General features: G+C 42.3%; 1 protein-coding gene across 4 annotated transcripts in view; it reads right to left on the bottom strand.

The window, feature by feature from the left end:
* Positions 1–21,389, bottom strand: part of lrp4 (low density lipoprotein receptor-related protein 4) — a 95,610-nt gene that overhangs the window by 49,198 nt on the left and 25,023 nt on the right. For all 4 annotated transcript variants that reach the window (XM_026320223.1, XM_026320222.1, XM_026320224.1 and 1 more), the window contains exon 2: positions 4,342–4,488. In XM_026320223.1, coding sequence (XP_026176008.1) covers positions 4,342–4,488 — 147 coding nt within the window. The remainder of the gene's footprint in view (positions 1–4,341; positions 4,489–21,389) is intronic.

Below are 21,389 nucleotides of genomic sequence, written 5' to 3' on the forward strand. Positions count from 1 at the left end.
AATTTCATTAGAGTTAATTAGTATCCTGCCCTTGAATTGTGTGACCCCGTATTATGCTCCTCCTGCTCTTCAACTAAGCGTGAAAACTAAAACGGCGTTCACTGTGTCATTGGCACCTCAATGTAACGTAATGTAATTAAAAATGCCCAATTCTTTTTTTTCTCCCTTTGTGCCGAGCACTAATTTTTGTGCTTTTTCTGCATCGTGGCTCACAAAGATCATCTGTGTAGCATTTACTTTTAATGAATTCTAAATTAATCTAAATTATGGCACACGACTGGAAAATTAATGGTGCAATGATCAACCTCCAGGATGATTCCCTGACTCATACAGGACGTCCTAAAACACACCTCAAAGCCTGCAAACTGAAGGTCTCGAAATCTCCCAGGAAGTGCAGGGTACGTGACTGTGGAGAAGGCCAACTGGACTACTTTGATTAGTTTGTACAGCCATGACCTACGACCACATATGCAGAAGGTAAATGCTTTGACAGTATGAGTTTTAGTTTGGAGCGACCTTTTCTATGCCCATTCATTATTTTGACACTATTTATTCCCAAAAATCCCAACATAATGGACAATGGCAAAAATAAAGCGGATCTGATGTTCACTGTGGTGAAGGGATGCACAACATAAGAAGTCTACCAACTGATTATAATATCTAATGAAAATGAATGGGAACTAAGGGTTAACTAAGGTTAACTGGAATAATGCATCCAGGAAACTAAAACCTCCTTAAAAATATCCTTAAAATATGGCCAATAAACAAACTGTAATCAAAGGGAAAAGTCTCGTAAACTTTTTACTTTAACTTTATATGGAGGATTTAACCGCGGATTCAACAAAACCTACCCCCCATCCACCCAGAGTGGTCCATCATAAACAGACAGATATTACATGTGGGGTAAAGTGGAGAAGTCGAGGCTGTAAAGTCAGTTTCCTTCCCCCAAAACTAAACTTCATTTTAACCTTGACCCTAAAACTAAGTCTTAACCCTTAACGAGCCCTTCGAACAGGTTTGAGAAACGTCTTCACATTCCCAAAATGTCCTCACTGGCATGGCAAAAAAAAAAACCTCACATCAGCCTTTTACTTATGTATAGACATACTGTACTCAACACACATGCCAGTACACAGTGAATTCATTCAAGCTGTTCTCAGTCCCTCACCCACTCCCTGTTTGGTTTGTGTGCAGCTATGAAACTGTATCAAGCACAGGCACAGAGAAAACAACCACATCTGTACTGCACGACTTCCACAATTCCCACATCATAATTAGAGAAGCAGTTCTCAAGGAATAGCTCCATAGCCACAGTCGACGCTTTTGCCTGTGCTAATATTCTCCTGAGTTTCTTTCTCTCTCTCACACACACACACACACACACACACACACACACTCACACACACACTCACACTCACACTCACACTCACACTCACACTCACACTCACACTCACACTCACACTCACACTCACACTCACACTCACACTCACACTCACACTCACACTCACACTCACACTCACACTCACACTCACACTCGTAAACACACACATACCTCCCATTGTGGCTCAGGACAACTGTGCCTTCTCTGAAAATTGTTAAATTGGTGCGCTACAAATGATAAATATGTTAAAGTTCAAACGAAGCCTGGATGCCACAAACTAAACTGATATATTTCTTTTCAGAGGGAGGAATTGTTCTGTGTTTATCTGTGTGTTCGTTGTTGATTGTGTTCTCAGTCACACAGACTGTTGGCCCTTCCTGCTGAACCGCTGAAATCACTCTCTCTCTAAAGCGTGCCTCCATAAATTCAGCTCTTCACTGTGTTTATAAAATGTCATTTAAAGCCATAAAATTTCACTCCTTGGTTTTACGACCCGACGAACTTAATTCAATCAGTGTAATAGAAGCCGAGTCACATGGGCCCTCAACTCTGCTCAGTGACACACAAACACACACCAGCTGAGCGTTACTGGCATTGTAGGGCTTTCATAGCCTGCATGCAGAGGTTCATTTCATTTCAAAAAGCAAACACACATCATAATACCATAGTTCTTTATCTAAGGAAATTTAATTAAGTATCAATATTTAATTAAATTAGGAATTTAGCCTGTAACCGCTGTTCCCATCCAATTTCTGCTTGTGTTCCCTTAAACAAATCAACTATTTTCAACCATTTGTCACAGGCTGCAAAAGATGATGAGTTTCCCTGATTGATTGTTTCATTTTCAGAGACCTGGGGAGATAAAAGTATCTGCCATTTCATACAGCAACAGTAAAAATCAGTTAAAAAAAAAAGATTATATATACAAGCAGAGGTGAAGCAGCGTCTCCTCCTCCTCTCTCAGGTTGTCTGAATGTCAACACTCAGTCCAAACTGTGTTTCAGCTGCAGACTTTATTAGCTGCACTTTGCAGTCTGCAGTATAGCTCTTTGTTTTGGTGGCATGTTCACTGGTGTCACACTAGGAGTTAGAGTTTAGAGTCAACATACACACTTTTACTTTTTCAGTGGTACAGTATTCTCTTCAGGTGAGTCAAGACTGTCCTCTAACGCTAGTGACTATCCATCCATCCATCATCTGTACCCCCACAGGGATCTGCTGGAGCCTATCCCAGCTCTCTCTGGGTGAAGGGCAGGGGTCCACCCTGGACAGGTCCCCAGTCCATGACTGTAAATATACACACAAAAATGCACAGGACAAACCAGAGGAGCAAAAAATAATATGGTACCCATAATTTCATCACATCTTCACATTTGAAACTCAAATACAAGTTATGTAAACACCCCGTCTACACATCAACTATTAAACTGAAAATCATAGGAAAAATATGACACACAAACTTTGTGTATGTCTATTTATGTGGAAATAAAGGTCATATCTGTAGAATTCAATCGCTGTATATTGCTCAATCTCTGTAATGAGAGCTCTACGATTACAGAGGATCAATCAGACAGTACTAATGGATCAGGAAAGTCCAGCAGGATGCTGTGATATCTGTCAGCTGCTTCCACACGTCTCCTTAAATATCTGACGTACCACAGATCGATATGTAGCGATCAGGCTCACTGAACATTCAACTGACCAGGGATCAATAACACTTAGCATCCTTTCTCCCAACCTCTAACTAGCTTAATGTGACAGTGGAAGACTGATGAAAAAGGAATATCAACACACAACCACACACACGCAACCACACACACCTGTCAAAGAGGCTTAGGAAACGTCAAACAAAAGTGTGGCATCTGCTCCTCTGCACGATGGGCGCACAGGAAAAAGAAGCAAAAAAAAAAAAAAAAAAAAAAAGCAAAGACCATCATACTGACATTTCACGTCGATACACAGAAGTGTAAAAGAGGAGCTGTGAAGATCTCCTCCACTTGACAAGCTGACATGCTCTGCAGGAAAATACTCTTGTATGGCTCTGCTGCCAAAACTTCCCTCCAGCCAAATGCAGTCTGGTGCCAAAAGTCACTCAAGCATTTTTCTGCACGGGGCATACACCACGCAGAGCACCTCATTCTGTTTCTGCAGCAGAAATACTACACCGCCTGGGCCAGTGACCCATTCACTGTTTCACTGGGTGATGATGGGATCCATATGGGCCCAATTATTTTTTTTTCCTTACTATTCTGGACTATTTACACAGGAAAACTCTGCCTGAGCACACTCGTACCTTTCTAGCAAAATTCAGAAGTCATGCAGTTAAACAAATTTGCACCAGGGAGCTGCCAACCAAACCAGAGTCTTGGTTCCATGGTGGTAGTTTAATTTCCTGCTCAAGGGGGACCGTGATTTTCTTTATGTATTGTAGATACAAGTTAAATACAACAATAAATATCTAAGGCCTAAATGCGTCTGTAGCACCGAGAATTAAAAACAGTTCAGTACTTCAAATTATGTCTGATGATACTTTATTTTGCGTCACTGATCTTTATTTACTTTTTGTTGATTTATCTGCAGACAAATGTTCATCAGGAACCAAAACCGGTCTTAGAGGTTTAGACCCCTCTCTCTACAACCAGCATTATATTCAACTGGATCACACAGGCCAAGTAGACTCACAGTAACACATGGATAAAGAAAGCGAATCAAACAGGGTTGTATAATTCAGTACTTTGGTTCTGTTCCATGCCTCCTCCACGTCTTCAGCTACAGTTGGATGAATTCAATGTAGACACTTGCAAGAAAAATGGAGATGTTCTGAGAAAGTAGATAAACAAAATCTGAAGTGTCTCTGACCTTCCCATCTGTTTTGTTCATGATCGATCGGTCACAGAGAGAGAGAGGAGTAAAGAGAGGAAACGGGTCACACGGAGAAAATAAGAGGATGCTGAACTCACTGCATCCGTCCTCATCGCTGTGGTCCCCACAGTCGTTGTCTCCGTCACACTGCCACTGGGCCGGGATGCAGGTGCACTCCCCAAACGCACTGACCGCACACGTGAAGTGATTCCTCCCACACGAACACTCAGCGTTTCCCTGAACTCCTGCACACACAGAGAAAGAGAGTTGGGCCTGATTCAACATGTTTACATTACTGACATTCGTATGAGCAAACAGTGGTAGTTCTACCAGGCAAACACGATTTGTTCATCTTCCCATCATTCTCCCTTTACTGACTGAAGTATTACATGTGCAAGGAGGCATGTGAGTTTAGAAACCACAACTAATGCAAACGAGTCAGACAGGAAGGATATTTACCACCTGTCTGACAGAAAACAATTCAGGTGTCACTCAAAAGCTTTAAAACAAGAAAAACAACAAATTTTATTTTTTTTTTCATTTCCATGGTGTGAATTGATCAGGTATTTTCAGTAGAAGTTTTTGTCAGTGGTTTCCAACACTGGTTTGTAAACAGCACAAACTTTAAACAAACAGGACATTACAAATCGCATCACGTCATCTCTATACTGCAGCACAACATTATCACACGAATAAAATATTGACCCCAGCACATCGATAGGTACACTTTAATCTGGCTGTGTGTATACTGTATATGTACTGTACTGTACACTAAATTACAGACACACACACACACAAATTATCCATACTTTGCTCTGATTTCCTTCCACAGCAGAGAAAAACACCGTAGTCACCACACTGTCAGACACATCATAGCAAATCACCTTCAGGAGAGGACTGAAATAAAGGTTTCCCATTTTGCTCTCACTTTGAAGCCTATTAATGACCATCTGTGTGTTTTTGTGTGTCCATTTTGCTCAAACTGGCCTGCCGCAACAAACCCAGAGTTTCTTGGAACACGCGTATGTGTGTGTGTGGTGTGTGTGTGGTTCCTGGCCTCCTCACAAAGGCATCAGTCAACCCAGGAGGGCCTGGCAGAGAGAGCTCAGTAACCTTCAGATCCCTCCCACAGTACTAAATTAATGGCCTCTTTCTTTTCATTTCTCTCTCCCTCCATCTCTTCATTCTTCTCTTTCCACCCTCTCCCCTTCACACTTCCACTTCAGCTGCCTCCCTTGTTTTCTCCTCTTCCCTACTTTTTCCTCTCCCCTCATTTCCAGAACTCTGTGCTAGCGGAAGGAAAACAGGGATAGTGTTATCCATGTCTTCCTGTCTTTACAGTTTTCTTTCTAACTTTCTTGCCCTGTCTGTAGTTCCTGCGGTCCTTTGGCACGGGGACATGCCCCGTGGAGACAGAACAATCCCATACAAACAGATACAGAGGCCTTGATTGTACAGTGCAGATAGCTTACACTTTGAGAATACTATGTTTGCTTTATTCAGATGTGTATGTGTGGGTTTGTGCTGAGCTAAATTAAGAGTCTGTGAGCTGGAGCAGAAGTAGTGTCAACATGAAGCCACATCACAGGCCGTGCATTTGTCAAACGTACTTTAAAAAGAAGTGGCCGTTGGCTCCAGCCCGAGCAGAGAAAACTTAGTGTTTAGTGGGAACTCATCATGCACACAGCACTGCACATGCACCAGTATGTGCCAGGAGGGAGAACAGATTGGGGCAACTGATAACATACTGCATATGGCAAGATATCAACAAGAGATTAGTCAAGAGGTAGAGATACTGGTGCACTACGTCTAGCTGTATCCAGTGTCAGTGTATTCTGGTGTCAGTAAGCTGATGTTTAGTCTATTAAAATGATTTCTAATCAAACGTAACACACACACACACACACACACACATTATTAGAAGAAACAATAACCAAAGTGTATCAGAACTTGTAGACAGACTGCTATCTCCCTGACGCTGAGTTCATGAACCTGCTGAAGACGTAGAGAATCATCACCACTTACTAGATTGTTATGTAAAGCTGCAGACAAAGACAAACATGCACACACACATGCGCGTACACACACACACACACGCGCGCACACGCACGCACACACGCACGCGCACACACGCACACACACACACACACACACAGCATGCAGTAGCAGTCAGCCATGGCAGCCCAGCGCTTTCAAGAGTGGCAGCATGACAAGCCCTTGATGCATCACACAGATAGCAGATCACATGCCGGAGTGTTGTGTACAGATAATGGATCTCTTTGAGCTCTAAGTACAAGTTCAGCAACAATATGTAATATACAGTCTGTTAAAGCAGCAGGTACAGTAGAATTTCTTGAGCTATTAATTCATCTTGAGCTATATTTCTTCTAACAACCTGAAACATCGTTTATATATATATATATATATATATATATATATATTATATAATATAATATAATATAATATAATATAAGAGGTATTCACTACGTGGTATTTTCTCTAAAGAAGCACAACCTTTCTCTATCTCTACTCATTTTATAAGGTGGAAACTTGAGCTCTAGATTTTTTGCCAACAAAATGAGTAAATGCCACCACACCTAATCCACGAACAAGGCTGTTGATCAGCTCAGTTGATTCCCACTGAGAAAGGAGGAAGGCTCATATTCCTTTCAAGTAACAGGTGATGCAGGCTGACGTGCTGAACCTGCTCTTCAGGCCAACAGACAATCTGACTTTACCTGCTGCTGCCTTGGGTCTGTGTATAAGCTGTGAGTCAGAAAGGAAACCTCCAGCAGAGAAAAAGAAAACAAAGACCACCAAAGATCCTCCACTGCTGGTTGCTACAACATGAAACTGTCTAAACAGGCCTAGTGTGGAACGAGACAGGTGGTCCCCCGAAAGGTAAACACAGACGAGGCCACGGAGCCACCCTGACAACAAACCTAAACCTGACCCACCTACAGCTGCAGCTACCCTCCAAAAGCCAGTGTTCACCAACCTAACCGAGCTGGAAGCTGCCAGTTTTAGATCTAACCAGGTGGCTTTCATACTCTGTTTAACCATTTCACAATTTGCTGTTGTCAAATAGCAAAATGACGAGCGTGAGGAGTTGAGGAAACAGCAGTGGGGCCAAAACACACAGTCGTAACCCATCCCGGAGAGCGGGTGGCCACACGCTTTCAGTGATGTCAAAAGGCTGCCAGTTAATTAGGCACGGACCTCCCCAGAGACTACCTGGAGGGTCGGAGCTGCGTCTTTCTTTCGGCGTGTGGGTACTGCCATAAAAAGTGATAAGCGGGAAATTGGAGGGAAAAAAAATGAATCATCTGATAATGCGAAGGGCAAGAAGGGGAGCAAGGAGGAAATGAGTCAGGTCTTTTGTCTGCCCTCTTGTCTTCTTGCCACTTTATCCCTGCTGGTGTTGGAGCTGTAAAAGCGTCACTTCAGAGAGACAGCTGCATCTCAGCATGTCAGCAACTGTTCACGCTGAACAGTCCCACACCAGCTGCATTCAGCAGCGCCGCACGTTGTCGCGCAGCCGTGCACGGTGAGAATGGACAAAACTGGCATCCCACCTCGCCGTCAGGCAAATGATCCTTCATTACCTCTCGTGGTGTGAGACCGGTGGCAGAACAAGATACCTGACTGGTCACATGTACGTTTGGTCTTTCTTGATGATAAAATAACGCAGAGTGGTGAAATATTCTGTTAAAGACAAAAGGATGATGTTAAGTTTTTAAGTTCAAGGCATTTAACATTCAGTAAACATGTTCAAAAACATTTTCCACTTTTTTACAATTTATTTCGAAAGGGGCAAGAAAATTGAGGCAAAAAGAAAAAAAGCATATGTTCAAAATTTGTCATAGCACTTTTCTGTCATTTATACTAATGCTATTACTACCTGCAAAAATGATAGGGCATCGTAGTTCAGTCATTTCAGATAATTATAAGTAAAGTATAATGATATCAGGAAGAAATGAATGTTAAAAATGTTTTTATATATCCATAAGAAGCGGTCTTGGGCTTATCTGTGTTATTTCCCTGAAAAAACAACAAACCTGCCTAATTCCAGTGCAACCTCACACAGCAGGTTGTGTCATTTCCATCCTCTATCCAGTCTATCACATCCAAATTGGGTTTCCAGCTCAATGTGAGACGAACGAGTGAGAGCAAGAAAGACGAGGCGTGATCACACAGCTAATGGCTCCAGCCTCTAAAGATTATACAGATGCCGATTATTCTAACTATTCACTGTAAAAAGTTAAAAAGCTGAAGTTACTCTAATACCTGCTGTGTGTTTTGTTCTCAAACTTTATTTCCACCAGACTTCTGTGAGGAAAAGGACTTAGTGTGTTACGGGGTGTGAAAAACACGCCTACTAAAAGACACAAAACAATCTCGGGTTGTGTCTCCGGTATTTCTACAGAGCAGTAACCCGCTGTCTAATGTTTGGTTCTGCAAAGAAACTGTAGAGTGGCTCAACAGAAAACAACTCACCTCAGGTCAGCTCAGCTATAGCACTTTTCCCAGCAACCATGTATTTGACCCCAATGTGGTGAACGTACAAAAACAACTAGAGACACACACAACACGGAAAAACATCCAGGAGACAGTAGCTGCCTGTTGCTGCTACAAATGATGATGAGCACACTGACATCGAACCACACAGTAAGAATCTATACAACCAAAACAATGAGCTCAATTCCTCAAAGACCTGGAGGTGATTCTTAACGGGCCTGTTGCCTTTCATTTTGCGTACTCATTGTTATATAAAGATAATGACTAGTGGGTTCTTTAATTATACGCTTCAATTCCCAGTCCTGTGCGCCTTTTTATATCCATACTTCTCTCCATTACAACATATGGAAGCTCTAAAGCTGCTCCAACACTCAAAAAGCACATTCACTGAATTCCCTGTGGTTATGATGGCACTGCGTTACACTGACTTGGCTTCAAGCTGCCAAACAGCTCATCCTCCTGGCCTGTTCCCCCTCTTCGTCGGCTCATCTCCACCTACTAATTTGCCCACTCTAGGTCAGTCCGCCCTGATGCGGTGAGCTGTAACCACAGTAGCACATGTTGAGCCCTGCTGGGAAAAAAGACGAGCGTGGAGGAACAGCATGCATGAGCTGACGTACACATATACCACTTTTCAACCGGTCGGAAATTCCTAAAATACTTAAAATATCCAGTTCACAGGAACAACAAGGAAAACAAGTTGCAGACAAACACGTTAAGAGTTGATGCCAAATCTTCAAAGCGTTGCTAAGCACGTCCCTGGACAGGTCTGTCATCACAAGCTCATCCTTCTGGGTTTCTCATTCACACACAGGAGTGTCTGAGCTGTGCAGCAGCGGTCACTGGGGGGGGGGGTTCTTTTCACACCTGTTCATCTCAGACTTTCATTAAAACACCAGTCTTATCACACCACAACAGTCAGTCACCTTCTAATGACGTCATGTTGCAGAAGGAAGTGTGTTTGAGCGTGTGTGTGTGTGTTTACGTGTCCACATGTTGGCTCGCCTGTAACACCTGACCATGTTAAAACACTGTCCCAAACCTGACCAAGAGCTTCATCATGGACCGAGCTCATCACAGGCAGTGAAGGAACAATAGGCATAAATACAAACACACACACGTTCAGCCGAATCATTGCCTATTAACTGTGACCCCATGTGGGAGGAAACTCTGCTTTATTCCCTTGAAATGAGCGAAAACAACATAATTACATGCCTTGTGATATATTATCATACTGCTACTGCTGATGGTTAAAAATAAAGGCCTCCGAGATCAAACACAAGGCGAGTTTTGCTGTTGAAGCTGTGTCACACACACACACACACACACACACACACACACACACACACACACACACACACACACACACACACACACACACACACACACACACACACACACACACACACACACACACACACACACACGGTTTCCTCATCTGTGGTCGGCCAGTAGCCTGTCAGAGGTAAATACAAAGATAACACTGACTTGGCAAGGGGTGAATGGCTGCTGGGTGGACATTTGGGCTGGGTGGAGGTGGAAATACAGCTCTTTAGCATTTCAGTGTATTTTCATATTATTTGTCTTCCACGTTAGCTTTTAGGCCAAGTATGAGAACGCCATATTGTTCCTACCACAAAACAAAACACCTGTTTTAATGGCATTTTATGAATTGGATTAGACAGAGCTAAAAGTTCATTTTATTTCCATTAAATAATGGAGTTAGAAATCAATAACAACAATCCTAAATCTATTTTAAAGCCAAAGCCTAATCACTTAATCTTTCAGAATTGAACTCAACCTGTTTTAGCTTTGTGAGCTTGTCGCCGACATGTAAAGTGGCTTACACTAGGAAAAGTGCATCAAGCACAAAAGTAGAAACAATTTAAAACCTCTGTTGCAGATGAAGGGAGTGTTTGCTTGGCCGTATGTCGCTGTATGGTCTGTCTGGTCACAGGGCAATGAAGGGGTTAACGAGGGAGAGGGGCAAGCGAGTTGTATTACGTTCCATTTTCCACTACTGTCAGGCCCCTGTGATGATTATGGCCTCTGCACACTGTATTTATGTGGTTTTAGTGTCTGTGTGAACGTGTGTGTGTGTGTGTGTGTGTGTGCACTGTATATAGTATGTGAATGATGGAAGGACTCTATACCAAAAAGAAATCATGTAATTGATCCATCACAATTATATTTGCTCTGATTTCTGTTTTGGCCACAGGTTTTAAGGATTTAATGACCTAATGGGAAACTGGATGACTACTTTTCCGCAAAGATGACACACAGACACACAGACACACAGACACACAGACACACAGACACACAGACACACAGACACGCTGAAGGGACAAACTCTGACACTAAGATGTTAATACAGATGATGAAGCCATTGTGCAGGATGGAGGCTGCATACGGGATGGACAGCAGAGCGAGTGCAAGCCAAATAATGAGGATAAAAGTCTGGCTTATTCTTTCAGTGGCTGCTGAAGCAGAAGCAGAAAAACCATGACACTGAGTTGAAAATGTCATGGTGGATCACAAGTTCAATAAAGAAAAGGTTTTCACTTACACTACACTACACTCACTTACACTAGGATGAACATTTTTACTTTTAGGCAGAACAGTATTATCTTCAATTGAGTCAAGAGGGCCATGTAACACTGGGGACTACTCAACAAAATGTAAATGTACACACATAAGTCACTTCACTGTATAAGTCACAGGACAGAGGAGTAAAAATGTGACTTATAGGAAAATACGGTGTGTGTGTGTGTGTATATATATGTATAGGATTAGATTGTGATTGTGTGTGTGTTTGGATGTCAGTCATGGCAGTGTAAACACAGCAGCGCTCTGAGCTCTGCCCCTGGCTGTGAACACTAGACTAGGTGGGTAATGTGCTGAGTGAGCACTTGATGTCCAAGCTCACTCTAATCTACAGATTGTTTCTTTGGCAAGCTGACCCCCACTCACATACACACTCACACCTCCCCACTATCCTCACTTTAACCCCCGAAATCCTCCAACTACTACAACAGGGGCCTCTCTTGGGGAAACATGGGTCAGGGATTCATCTGAGCCCAAAGCACAGTGCTCTTTCCTGGGAATAGTTGATTTTCCAGTTGGGATCGTGGCCTTTTATTAATTGGATTGTGTCGCATCAGTTGGTGTAGTTAACATAAATTATTTAAAAAGGATTTTTCCAAATTCCAGTCTCTCCTGCTCTGCCCACACCTGATCAAACAAGGAGAGTTTTTCCATTTAGTCAAGAGCTGGTATGTTTATCTAAAGAAAAAAAAAAAATACTGTTCCATCTTGCATTTTCTACCTTTATTGTTTTTTGGTCTTGGTAAACTAAATATCTTTGTGTTTGAAATCAGTGATCTGACAAAACAAGCAGTTTTGAAGGCAACAGCTTGGAGGTTTTCACTATTTTTCTGATATTTTATTGTTGAAAATCTTTATGCATCAAGCTGCTAAAACACTACAGAAAATGTGCACGGACATACGCACCGTACGTAAATGATGCCAGCTCTACATTTACAAAATTAGAATCACACGTACTAAACACTCGTCTGTGTAATTCATACAACTGGAGGAGGGAAAACAAAACATCATGAATTTGTGAATTAAAACTGAAACATAATTTGAAGATTAGCTGCAAACTCTGGACGTCAGAGGGACAGTCATGAAAGTATTCATGCTTCACACTTCACTACAACTCTCCACTGCACGCTATTGTTTGCAAATCACTACCAATCTAATGTTCTGCAGAGGCAAATCAAAACCATGTTTCTGGGTTGTCGAAGCAGTGTACCTCACTGAGCTCCAAATAAAGTAGTTGAACCAACAAAACTTCATTTTGCTGTGCTTAAACACAGTCCAATTAGGATAAAATCAGCGAATAACTGAACTCTAGAGAGGTTAAGTTTACTGTGTGTGTGTGTGTGTAGTATGTAGTGTCTGGACCAGGTACAGTCCAGTTGATGTCTGTGTGTAAACCCCTGCCCTCCTCAGAGAGCAGTACCTCTCCCTGGGATTTATCAATCACCTGCTCTAAGGCTGTACGCTGACAGACTGAAATCCATCTGACATACAAATCAAACTCAGGCCATGGCAGCCATAGAAGAAAATACAGCAAACCTCCCAAAGAAAATGAACACTGTCTTGAATAGGGTTGTTTCTGCGGAGCCGGTTTCACTGCACCCCCATTTATTTGAGCTGAATAACATTGGCAAGAATGATCAACTGAAAAATTGTAATTATTAGTTAATCACAACTTGAGCAAGTGAAACTTTCTTCTTAGCTTCATATGACACCGAAACCAGAACAGTTCAATTGAACCAAGTACAAAGTTCCTGACAGAACGAGATGCCAGATCAGTATTAGCAGCTCTGTTTGGTTCATGTCTGTGATTGTGAACTTGCAGTGAAGGGATAAGTGTAATAAGAGGAGATTATTCCATGCGGGTGAGCTGTAATTCACTTTATGGGTCTTGACTGGATGAGGAGAGCAGTCACTGAGGTCCAGCTGTGTAATATCCAGTTATAAACTGACACAGCATGAAGGGCTCGGCTCCATGGCTTTAACCTCCTCCATGTTGGCACCAGACGCTCTACGATGTTAACATTTGGGATTTGGGGCAAAAACCGGGCTTGTAAATTTCAGCTCTCCGAGTGAGGGTTTGCTAGTTTCACTATATTGACCTCTGTTTTCTACATCAGTCCAACATTCAGCCATTAACAAGAACTTCTGACTGTGAGGACACACACACACACACACAAACACACACCTCTGTACAAATGTATTGTTATCATCCATTCATTTAGTTTTTGTCATAAATCACACTAATCCTCTAGCAGCCACTGAGTAATAGTGATGGATGGCTACTGTTGTACACAACAAGGATGCAACAGATGGGAAGAAAAAGTATTTTGCTTCTCTGTTCAAAGTGTAAAAACAGCTCCAGTGTTTCTATATTTGTTCTGAATTAGATGCCTGCTAATCAGCTGACAAAAAGAGAAAGACTCAGTCTTCACCAGCATGTAATTCCTGCAAAAACATTACTGGGCGTCACTGTCACAGTGCTAGTTGAGGGAAATCAGGTGAAACTCAAACCACTTTAAAGTTGTGGCTGATGCAGTAATGTTACATAACAAATACTGCAAAGTAACAGTAACACAAATAGACAAATAGTTTTTCTACTAGTGTTTTTTGTGAATCACCTTCTCTGAAAGATATCAACATTTTGGATTCTTTCTTTGTGTATCTCCATTTCCAATAAGAATACATGCACATCTTGATGTTATGAAAGCTCATAAGACACCTTGGTCCCCCCCCCCAGGAGGAGAAAACCCGGAGCATTCCAGAGGAGGTGGGTGTGGAGAGTTTGAAGGGCAGTGGGGGTGGAGAGATGTTAAATTGGTGACTTGGAAGGGAGAGCTTTTCCAGAAGTGAAGCGGACAACCTGTGGTTGGGGTTGAATTCTTTCCCTCTCTAGCTCCTTTTAGAAAAAGTGGAGAAAACAGCAAACACAGACCCCTCCATTCAGAGTAATTTATCCCTATGGCCAGGCCTTCTTTACCAGCAGCAATAGCCCCCTTCCGGGGCTGCCCAGCAGGATGCCTGCGAGTGGCGTGTGAAACTCTCCTGTCTCCTTCAGCTCAAAAGGGAAGGCTGAACAATGGCCCTCGCCAGGCGCTGGCTCTGAACAATCCCTCTCTCTGCCTTACTTTCTCCAGCTCTAAAGGCCACCACAAGTTATTCCCGCAAAACCCACATTCCGTTATCCATTCAACATTGTCCGTCCGCAGCCATTTCCTTCAACATAGTGTAAACTGTGTGCTCTCAGCCATTCCTCTTTGCTTGTCACTTCTCTCTTACCTCAAAATCTTCGCTTGGCGTCCCATTCATCTCTCTCTGCCTCAACCCTCCTTGTTTTTCTTTTTGGTAACATTCTAAATCAAAGTGGAGCATGATGGTCCCCATATTTTACCTAGTTCTCAGGACCCTGTTTTGACCCTCCCTTCGCCCCAGTCGTCAAAATGCGAGCGACTCCACCCTCCATCACCATTTCTCACCTCAACACATCTTTCCATGTTTGAAAAAGCCCTGCTGGACCTTTACTGCCTCAAAGAGCTCGGGCCTGTGTCCGAGACGGGTGGGATTAATGGCTCATTTGTCATGGACGAAATTACAACAGACTTGACGCCATGTGCGATTTCCACTACACATGACAACAGTGATAAAACAATGAAAGTGACTGTGGTCTGCAAGACAGTCATGTCCCGTAGCATTACAACACGTATATATCTGAAGAGCAAGCCGGGCTTCGGTGGAACATGTGGCTCATCCCTTCATACTGCAACTCTCCAACAAGCAAGGCAAATGCCAACCTGATCGATCAATAACAAAAATATTGTTTCAGCATCCCTCTGTTGGAACCGTTGGGAGGAAGGATAGAAGGAGAAGGAGCCTCAGCAACAATGTGCACAGCTTTTGCGGGAAGCCATTTTCCCCCCAGCACTCCACCATTCACCAGTGGCTCCTACAGAGCTATTGAGCATTCACCAGGCACCTCCACATCCCCGACAAGCGCAACAAAAAGCATGTTAAAAAAACACTCCCTGCAGTTCCCACACTATTTCACCTGTCAAATGCTTACAAAACAGTCGAGGAAGGCCAAATGTTCCTCAGGGACGCCACCGCACACCTCTTGCCAGCCTTGGCCCCACTAAAGATGTTATTCCTCTTTAAAAAAAAAAAAAAAAGATACACTATAAATTTTTCACACCTACTATCATGAGCAACTATTCTGAGCCTCAAGGCCCAGACAGGGCCTTCCACCTTGAGCATCACCTGAAGAAAGCCTTTCCTCACAGATCCAGACTCCCAGAGCGAGAGGATGCGTCATTTGGGAATGATGCTCAGGAAATCAATACAAACCAATTGTCTGTTTGAAGAAGGAGACAGCAGACAAGGCAAAGAAAGGGCAGTGCTAGAGATCCATTGTGATGGAGGAAATTAGGGACGTCTGCAGAGTCAGAACATTATCCAGCTGATTGATCATTTGACTAAACCAGAAAGATGTCAGGGTCTCGTACAGCTACACTGAGGTCTGACGAAGTGAGCAAGAGTAACTCGAACGGGTCAATCATTTACTCAAGTCTTAATTATGAATTCGGCTCTAGGGCTGTAACATCAGCTCACCCTGCAACTTCTTCAGAAAGCTGTGACTGAAAACAAGCAGGGAATGCGCACTGCTCCCTATTTGCTGTTTTTCTCCTTGATCATGAAACGGGCAAAAGACGTTTCTTTATTTTCTTTGTTTCCCCTGTGTTTTTATTGTAGAATCCAAATAACACCATTTCAGAAGCTGTTTTATTCAGACTAAACAAAAAATAGCTGCTGGAATTTTCTGGCTGTCTGACAGTTTTACAATGTTAGTACAGTAGATGAGATTTCATCACAACCCTCTTGCCTACAATGTAGAGAAACATAAAAACAATACAGATTTTCAGCTACTCATTACATAGTGTGTAGTTACTGATTGACACTAGATTCCCAGCCCTTCAGCTCTTGCTAAGGTGCAAACTAGAGTTTTGCAATATGTTTTATCTAGTGTTTGACACTGAGGTGATAAGAGCTGCAACCCTGTACCTTATTTAATAACGGACTTGAATCTCCCTCCTGTAGGAATCAGAAATAACTGCTCAGGGAATTTGCTGCAAAGCAAAACTCCCACTAAACATACTTTTTCGATTTTCCACTCTGTGTGTGTGTGTGTGTGTGTGTGTGTGTGTGTGTGTGTAGGATGGAGAGGTACAGCTTCACTAAGGCTAATTATAGGCCATCTCTAACTGGTTTTGTTGCTATGCTGCTCAAAATCCATTATCTGCGTACCAGGGACGTCACATTACAAAACTGGCCGAGTGTGCGTTTTCTGGGTGTAGAGTAGGAATTGTGTGGGGAAAAAAAAATGCATGTAGCACAAACTAAACATATGAAAAATATACATTGGTTTTTAGGATTTTGGTTGTTGTAGCTCTGAAACAAGAGCATCACTTGAGCTTCTGCAGCGAGTGCGTTCCACGGCACCGTGGCCCACGTCGACTCAGGGAGAGAAGTTCAATCTGACAAAAAGCTTTTCAGTTGTCTGCAAGTGGAAATGACAGCAGCCCACTCTGCTGCCCTAATAAACCTCCCATTTAAGCAGACAGCACAAATATTTGGTCTGTCAGTCTGCGGTGCTAAATGCGCTGCAGCCTTCAGACCCTGGTGGACTGAAGATGCACTTATGTATTCCCCCTGGTTGCAGAGTAATTGCGCTCCAGCGTTTTAACATCAGTTTTATGGATCATCAACAGCAATAAGGTTGTAGCACAAGCTCCCCACCTTGACTGACAATAAAGGCTCAAACAACAGCATTTGTCTTCGCAGGTTTTTCAGTCCGTAGCTATTATCTGTTGTTTAATATCTGCTCAGGATGATGCAACTGCTTTCCTGTTTTAGACCCTCATAAAATGGAAAATCAGGATGTAACTCAATAAGACTTAATTTGGCCCAAGGCATTTCAGAATATGAGGACATCAATCTTAATGTGGCCTCTGTGTCAGTTTGTGACAGCAGCTTCAGCGGATCAAGTCATCACTCAAACGGCACCGTCTAATGAAGGAGAAGAAGCAGAGAGAGGAAAGGAAGATGGGATTTACTTCAAGGATAATCCCAGTTTATTACAACTTGGGTCTTGTTTTCGTTGCTTGGGCCATCAAGTCTATCAGTATGAATAATAAAAAAATACCCATCAAGTTATAGTAATTACAGACTTCAGGGTGATATCACTACTAATTTGACAGGTTCAGCCCTATGAGACCCTGTTGTTGTGACACTGCTCTGCTCTCATAGCTCTGCAATTACTTTAGTCATGATAACCATGAAAATGAATGAAAATAAGACAAGCTAACATTTGAGCTGACATTATTATTTAGTCCTTTCTTGTGCTTAAGTTGGTAGTGAATGAAGCCTAATGATTTCCTCCAGTGTTAGCAGACTGACAGTACTGCAGGTGCGGTGGAACAACTTGACTATATTATAATGTGGGAATCCCTGGGCTGCAATATCATCACAGATAAAAAAACCACTGTCCAACCAGTTGTCACAACTGTTGTGCGAATCCTACCACAACTAGTTGTGATGCCATATGTTTTGATAACACAGCTCATAACTACAAACCAGTGTTTTTATTTGAAATAAACACAACTAATAAATAAATTAATCACATTTCTGTACTGTAATTTGTTACTGACCATGTGACACAAACATCAATAGCGATATGTCTGGAAAAAAAAAAAACACAAAAAAAACTAAGCATTAAACCATTAAAACCAAAATATATTTTTAGCCATGAGCTCCAGTTTTAAACTTGTGCTCTGTCCTATTTTCATCCAGGACAGAACATGAAGGTCATTCTTCAGCATATTACTGTTGACAATGCATCAGCGGTGTAAGCATGACATTATCACATCTTTCATTTAGATACATTTGTTTATGCTCAGTCATAACAAACCTTCTGCCTCCAGACGAACGGAACGACAGTGTTATATTTAACTCTTAGGACAGATTGAATCGCTCTCCTGACACACACGCCTCAATTATCTGTTCTGTGCTGTCCTCTCTGCAATTCCATCTCACAGTCCTAAATCTCTGGCGTTCTTCATTTATGCTTCTGATCTTTCCTTCCCTTTTTCGTTTTCTTCTACACTCCTGCTTCTTTTCTCACACTTCTGGCCGTTGCTTTCTGAGGTTGAGTGACAGCAATTCCCTCAGCAAGTGGGATGTTAAGATCACTCGTCTGTTTCCAGTCAGCCTTGATTAAAAGAATAGACCTGTCTGGGCCATTCACTCGCACACACACACACATTTGTACAGTTATTTTTTTGTGAGTACACTCATTGACATAATGCATTCCTAACCCCTTAACTCAAACTTAAACAACACAACTAAATGCCTAACCCCTTAACCTAATTCACACCTTAACCCTAAAACCACAACTTAACCCTTAAACAGCCCTGTGGAGCCGTGAAAACATGAGGACTTTCCAAAATACACCGACTTATACAGAAATCAAGAACATCCGCACTCTAATGGCCTAAACCTCAAACTGTTACTCCATACAAGTCCACACACATGTGGATCCAGACCGGGAGAAGACACAGAGGTACTGTCTGAGGCCTAATCTTTGCACTGGGCCTGCATGGGCCTGCCTGCCAGCTCAGATACCTGCAGGCTGCTGACCAACTTCAGGAAACACACAAACACACACACACACACACACACTGCTTGTTGCTATCAGTCAGGTGAGCATGGTCTAGCATGCAGTTGTCCATTTGAAAAATATGGCTACAAATACTGTATGTTGATGCCATATAGATATGTGGAAGGTTAATGGAAATTCTAATTACATACAGTATGTTGTGAAATGTTCTGATCACAGAAAACCAGAAAACACTTCAAATACAGTATTTCATGAACCATCAATGGACAAAACATGAATCATATTTTCCACACTATAAGTCGCACTGGGATATTAGTCGGTTATAGCAAAAACAGCCTTGTTGAACAGATAAAACAAAATAAACAAACATATAAATCGCTTGAGTGTATAAGTCGTATTACTAAATATAATAATTAGTCTAAATTAGCCTACGGAGAACATAGACCAGGTGTGACAACTAGCAGAAGTGCATTACAAAATTCATTCATCCATGTCAAGTAACGTTAAACTGTGTCAGTTCTGCAGTAGAGCTTTTTGTTTTCACTTGTGTTACACCAGGAGTTAGAGTTTAGTGTGAACATAAACATCTTTACTTCTTCAGTGGTACAATATTATCTTCAACTGAGTCAAGAGTGTCATCTAACACTAGTGAACACAACAAAATGACAAATCTAAGAGATTTAGAGTGTAGATATACACACAAAAGTCATAGGACAACCCAGAGGAGTAAAAAAAAAAAATGCGACTTATAGTCTGGAAAATCCATCCATCCATCATCTGTACCCCCTTAGTCCTAACCAGGGTCCCAGGGGTCTGCTGGAGCCTATCCCAGCTCTCTCTGGGTGAAAGGCAGGGGTCCACCCTGGACAGGTCCCCAGTCCATCACAGGGCCACATAGAGACAAACAACCTCACACACTCACACTCACTCCTATGGGCAATTTAGAGTCACCAATCAACCCTGACATACATGTTTTTGGACTGTGGGAGGAAACCAGAGAACCTGGAGAAAACCCACACAAGCATATGCATGATTAATCAGAGAAAGTGGTTTCAATATAAAGCACTAAGTGTTGTATGAAAGAGAAAGACTCCCATTTATTATTCTCATTATTTTCTTATTTGTAACTTAGATTCATCCTCCTGAGTAGCTCTCACAGATCTTTATGTGTGTCTCCCTAGTTCTGCTGCACCAGATGTGCCTGATCTTCACACAGAACACATGCAACCCACTGTGGAGATAAAGCGAAAGAGGAAAAAAAACAAAAAACAAGAGGACAAGTTCAGAAAGAGTTAAAAACCACAGTGTTTGGAAGGGAGGAGTGTGGAGGAGGAACACTGGCAGCAATGGAGAAACACAACGCCACTAATGGAATATTCTAGACTTTGATTAAAGTCGGATCAGAGCAGAACTACCAACTTCCTCTTCTTTTTCTCCATCTGTTCTGCCAGCACCCAACATCCCCACCCCAAAGCCCAATTTTTTATTTATTTATTTATTTTGAATGAAAGGAAGGATTGGTTGAGGGGGGAGAGTTTCCGACGTGTTGATGAGTTGAGATCAGATGTTTGTGGTGAGAGCGAGGATCATGCATTCACAGCATCTGGAGAAGCTGAAGAGAGGAGGAGGAGGAGGAGGAGGAGGATGTGATAAAGGGAGTAGAGGAGGACAAGTACATAAACAAATTTGCTTTCTTTCAAAGCTGATGCTGTTTCCTGTCTGACGAGGTTTTTCAGAGATATTTTAGTCAAGGCGGCTTTGAGGCAAAGAGGGACTGACTTCAGCAAGGACCTGAATTGCCAGCTTTAATGCTGTTTTTGTAAGAGGGTTTTTTTTTTTTTTTTGGCATCTCATACGCTTTCTTTTTATCCTCCTTTCCTCAGTGACAGAAAAACATCTGTGGCTCTATATTCTGTAGGAAAACAAAACAGCTGAGATTTGAGTGATGTTTAATGAATATCCTGCTGATCCTCATCAGACCTGCAGGCAGACGAGCTGAAATTTCTCGACTCTCCTCCCTGGCTGTCAACAACTCAACGACAAACAGAGCCGCTTTTGTGTTTATCAAAAAAAAGAGAGAGAGAGAGAGAGAGAGAGAGAGAGAGATGATTACTGACCTCCAGACAGGCTGGCGAAATAAAACCTGTAATGATTAAAGGACCTTTTAGTAAATCATTGGCTGCTTTGCATGGCAGAGCCCTCTGAAGTCGCCTGGAAGACTGGAAGTGGAGGTGGAGTAACTGAAGAGGGGGGTGGGGGGTATTTTTCTTTTTTAAGTGCAACAGCGAGTGAAATGAGATGTGCTTGAGACTCATTAGGAGAAGAAGAAGGGCTGAATTCATTTAACCCCCCCCTCCC

The sequence above is a fragment of the Mastacembelus armatus genome, chromosome 3 (assembly GCF_900324485.2).
Source record: "Mastacembelus armatus chromosome 3, fMasArm1.2, whole genome shotgun sequence".
In the NCBI taxonomy this organism is placed as follows: domain Eukaryota; kingdom Metazoa; phylum Chordata; class Actinopteri; order Synbranchiformes; family Mastacembelidae; genus Mastacembelus; species Mastacembelus armatus.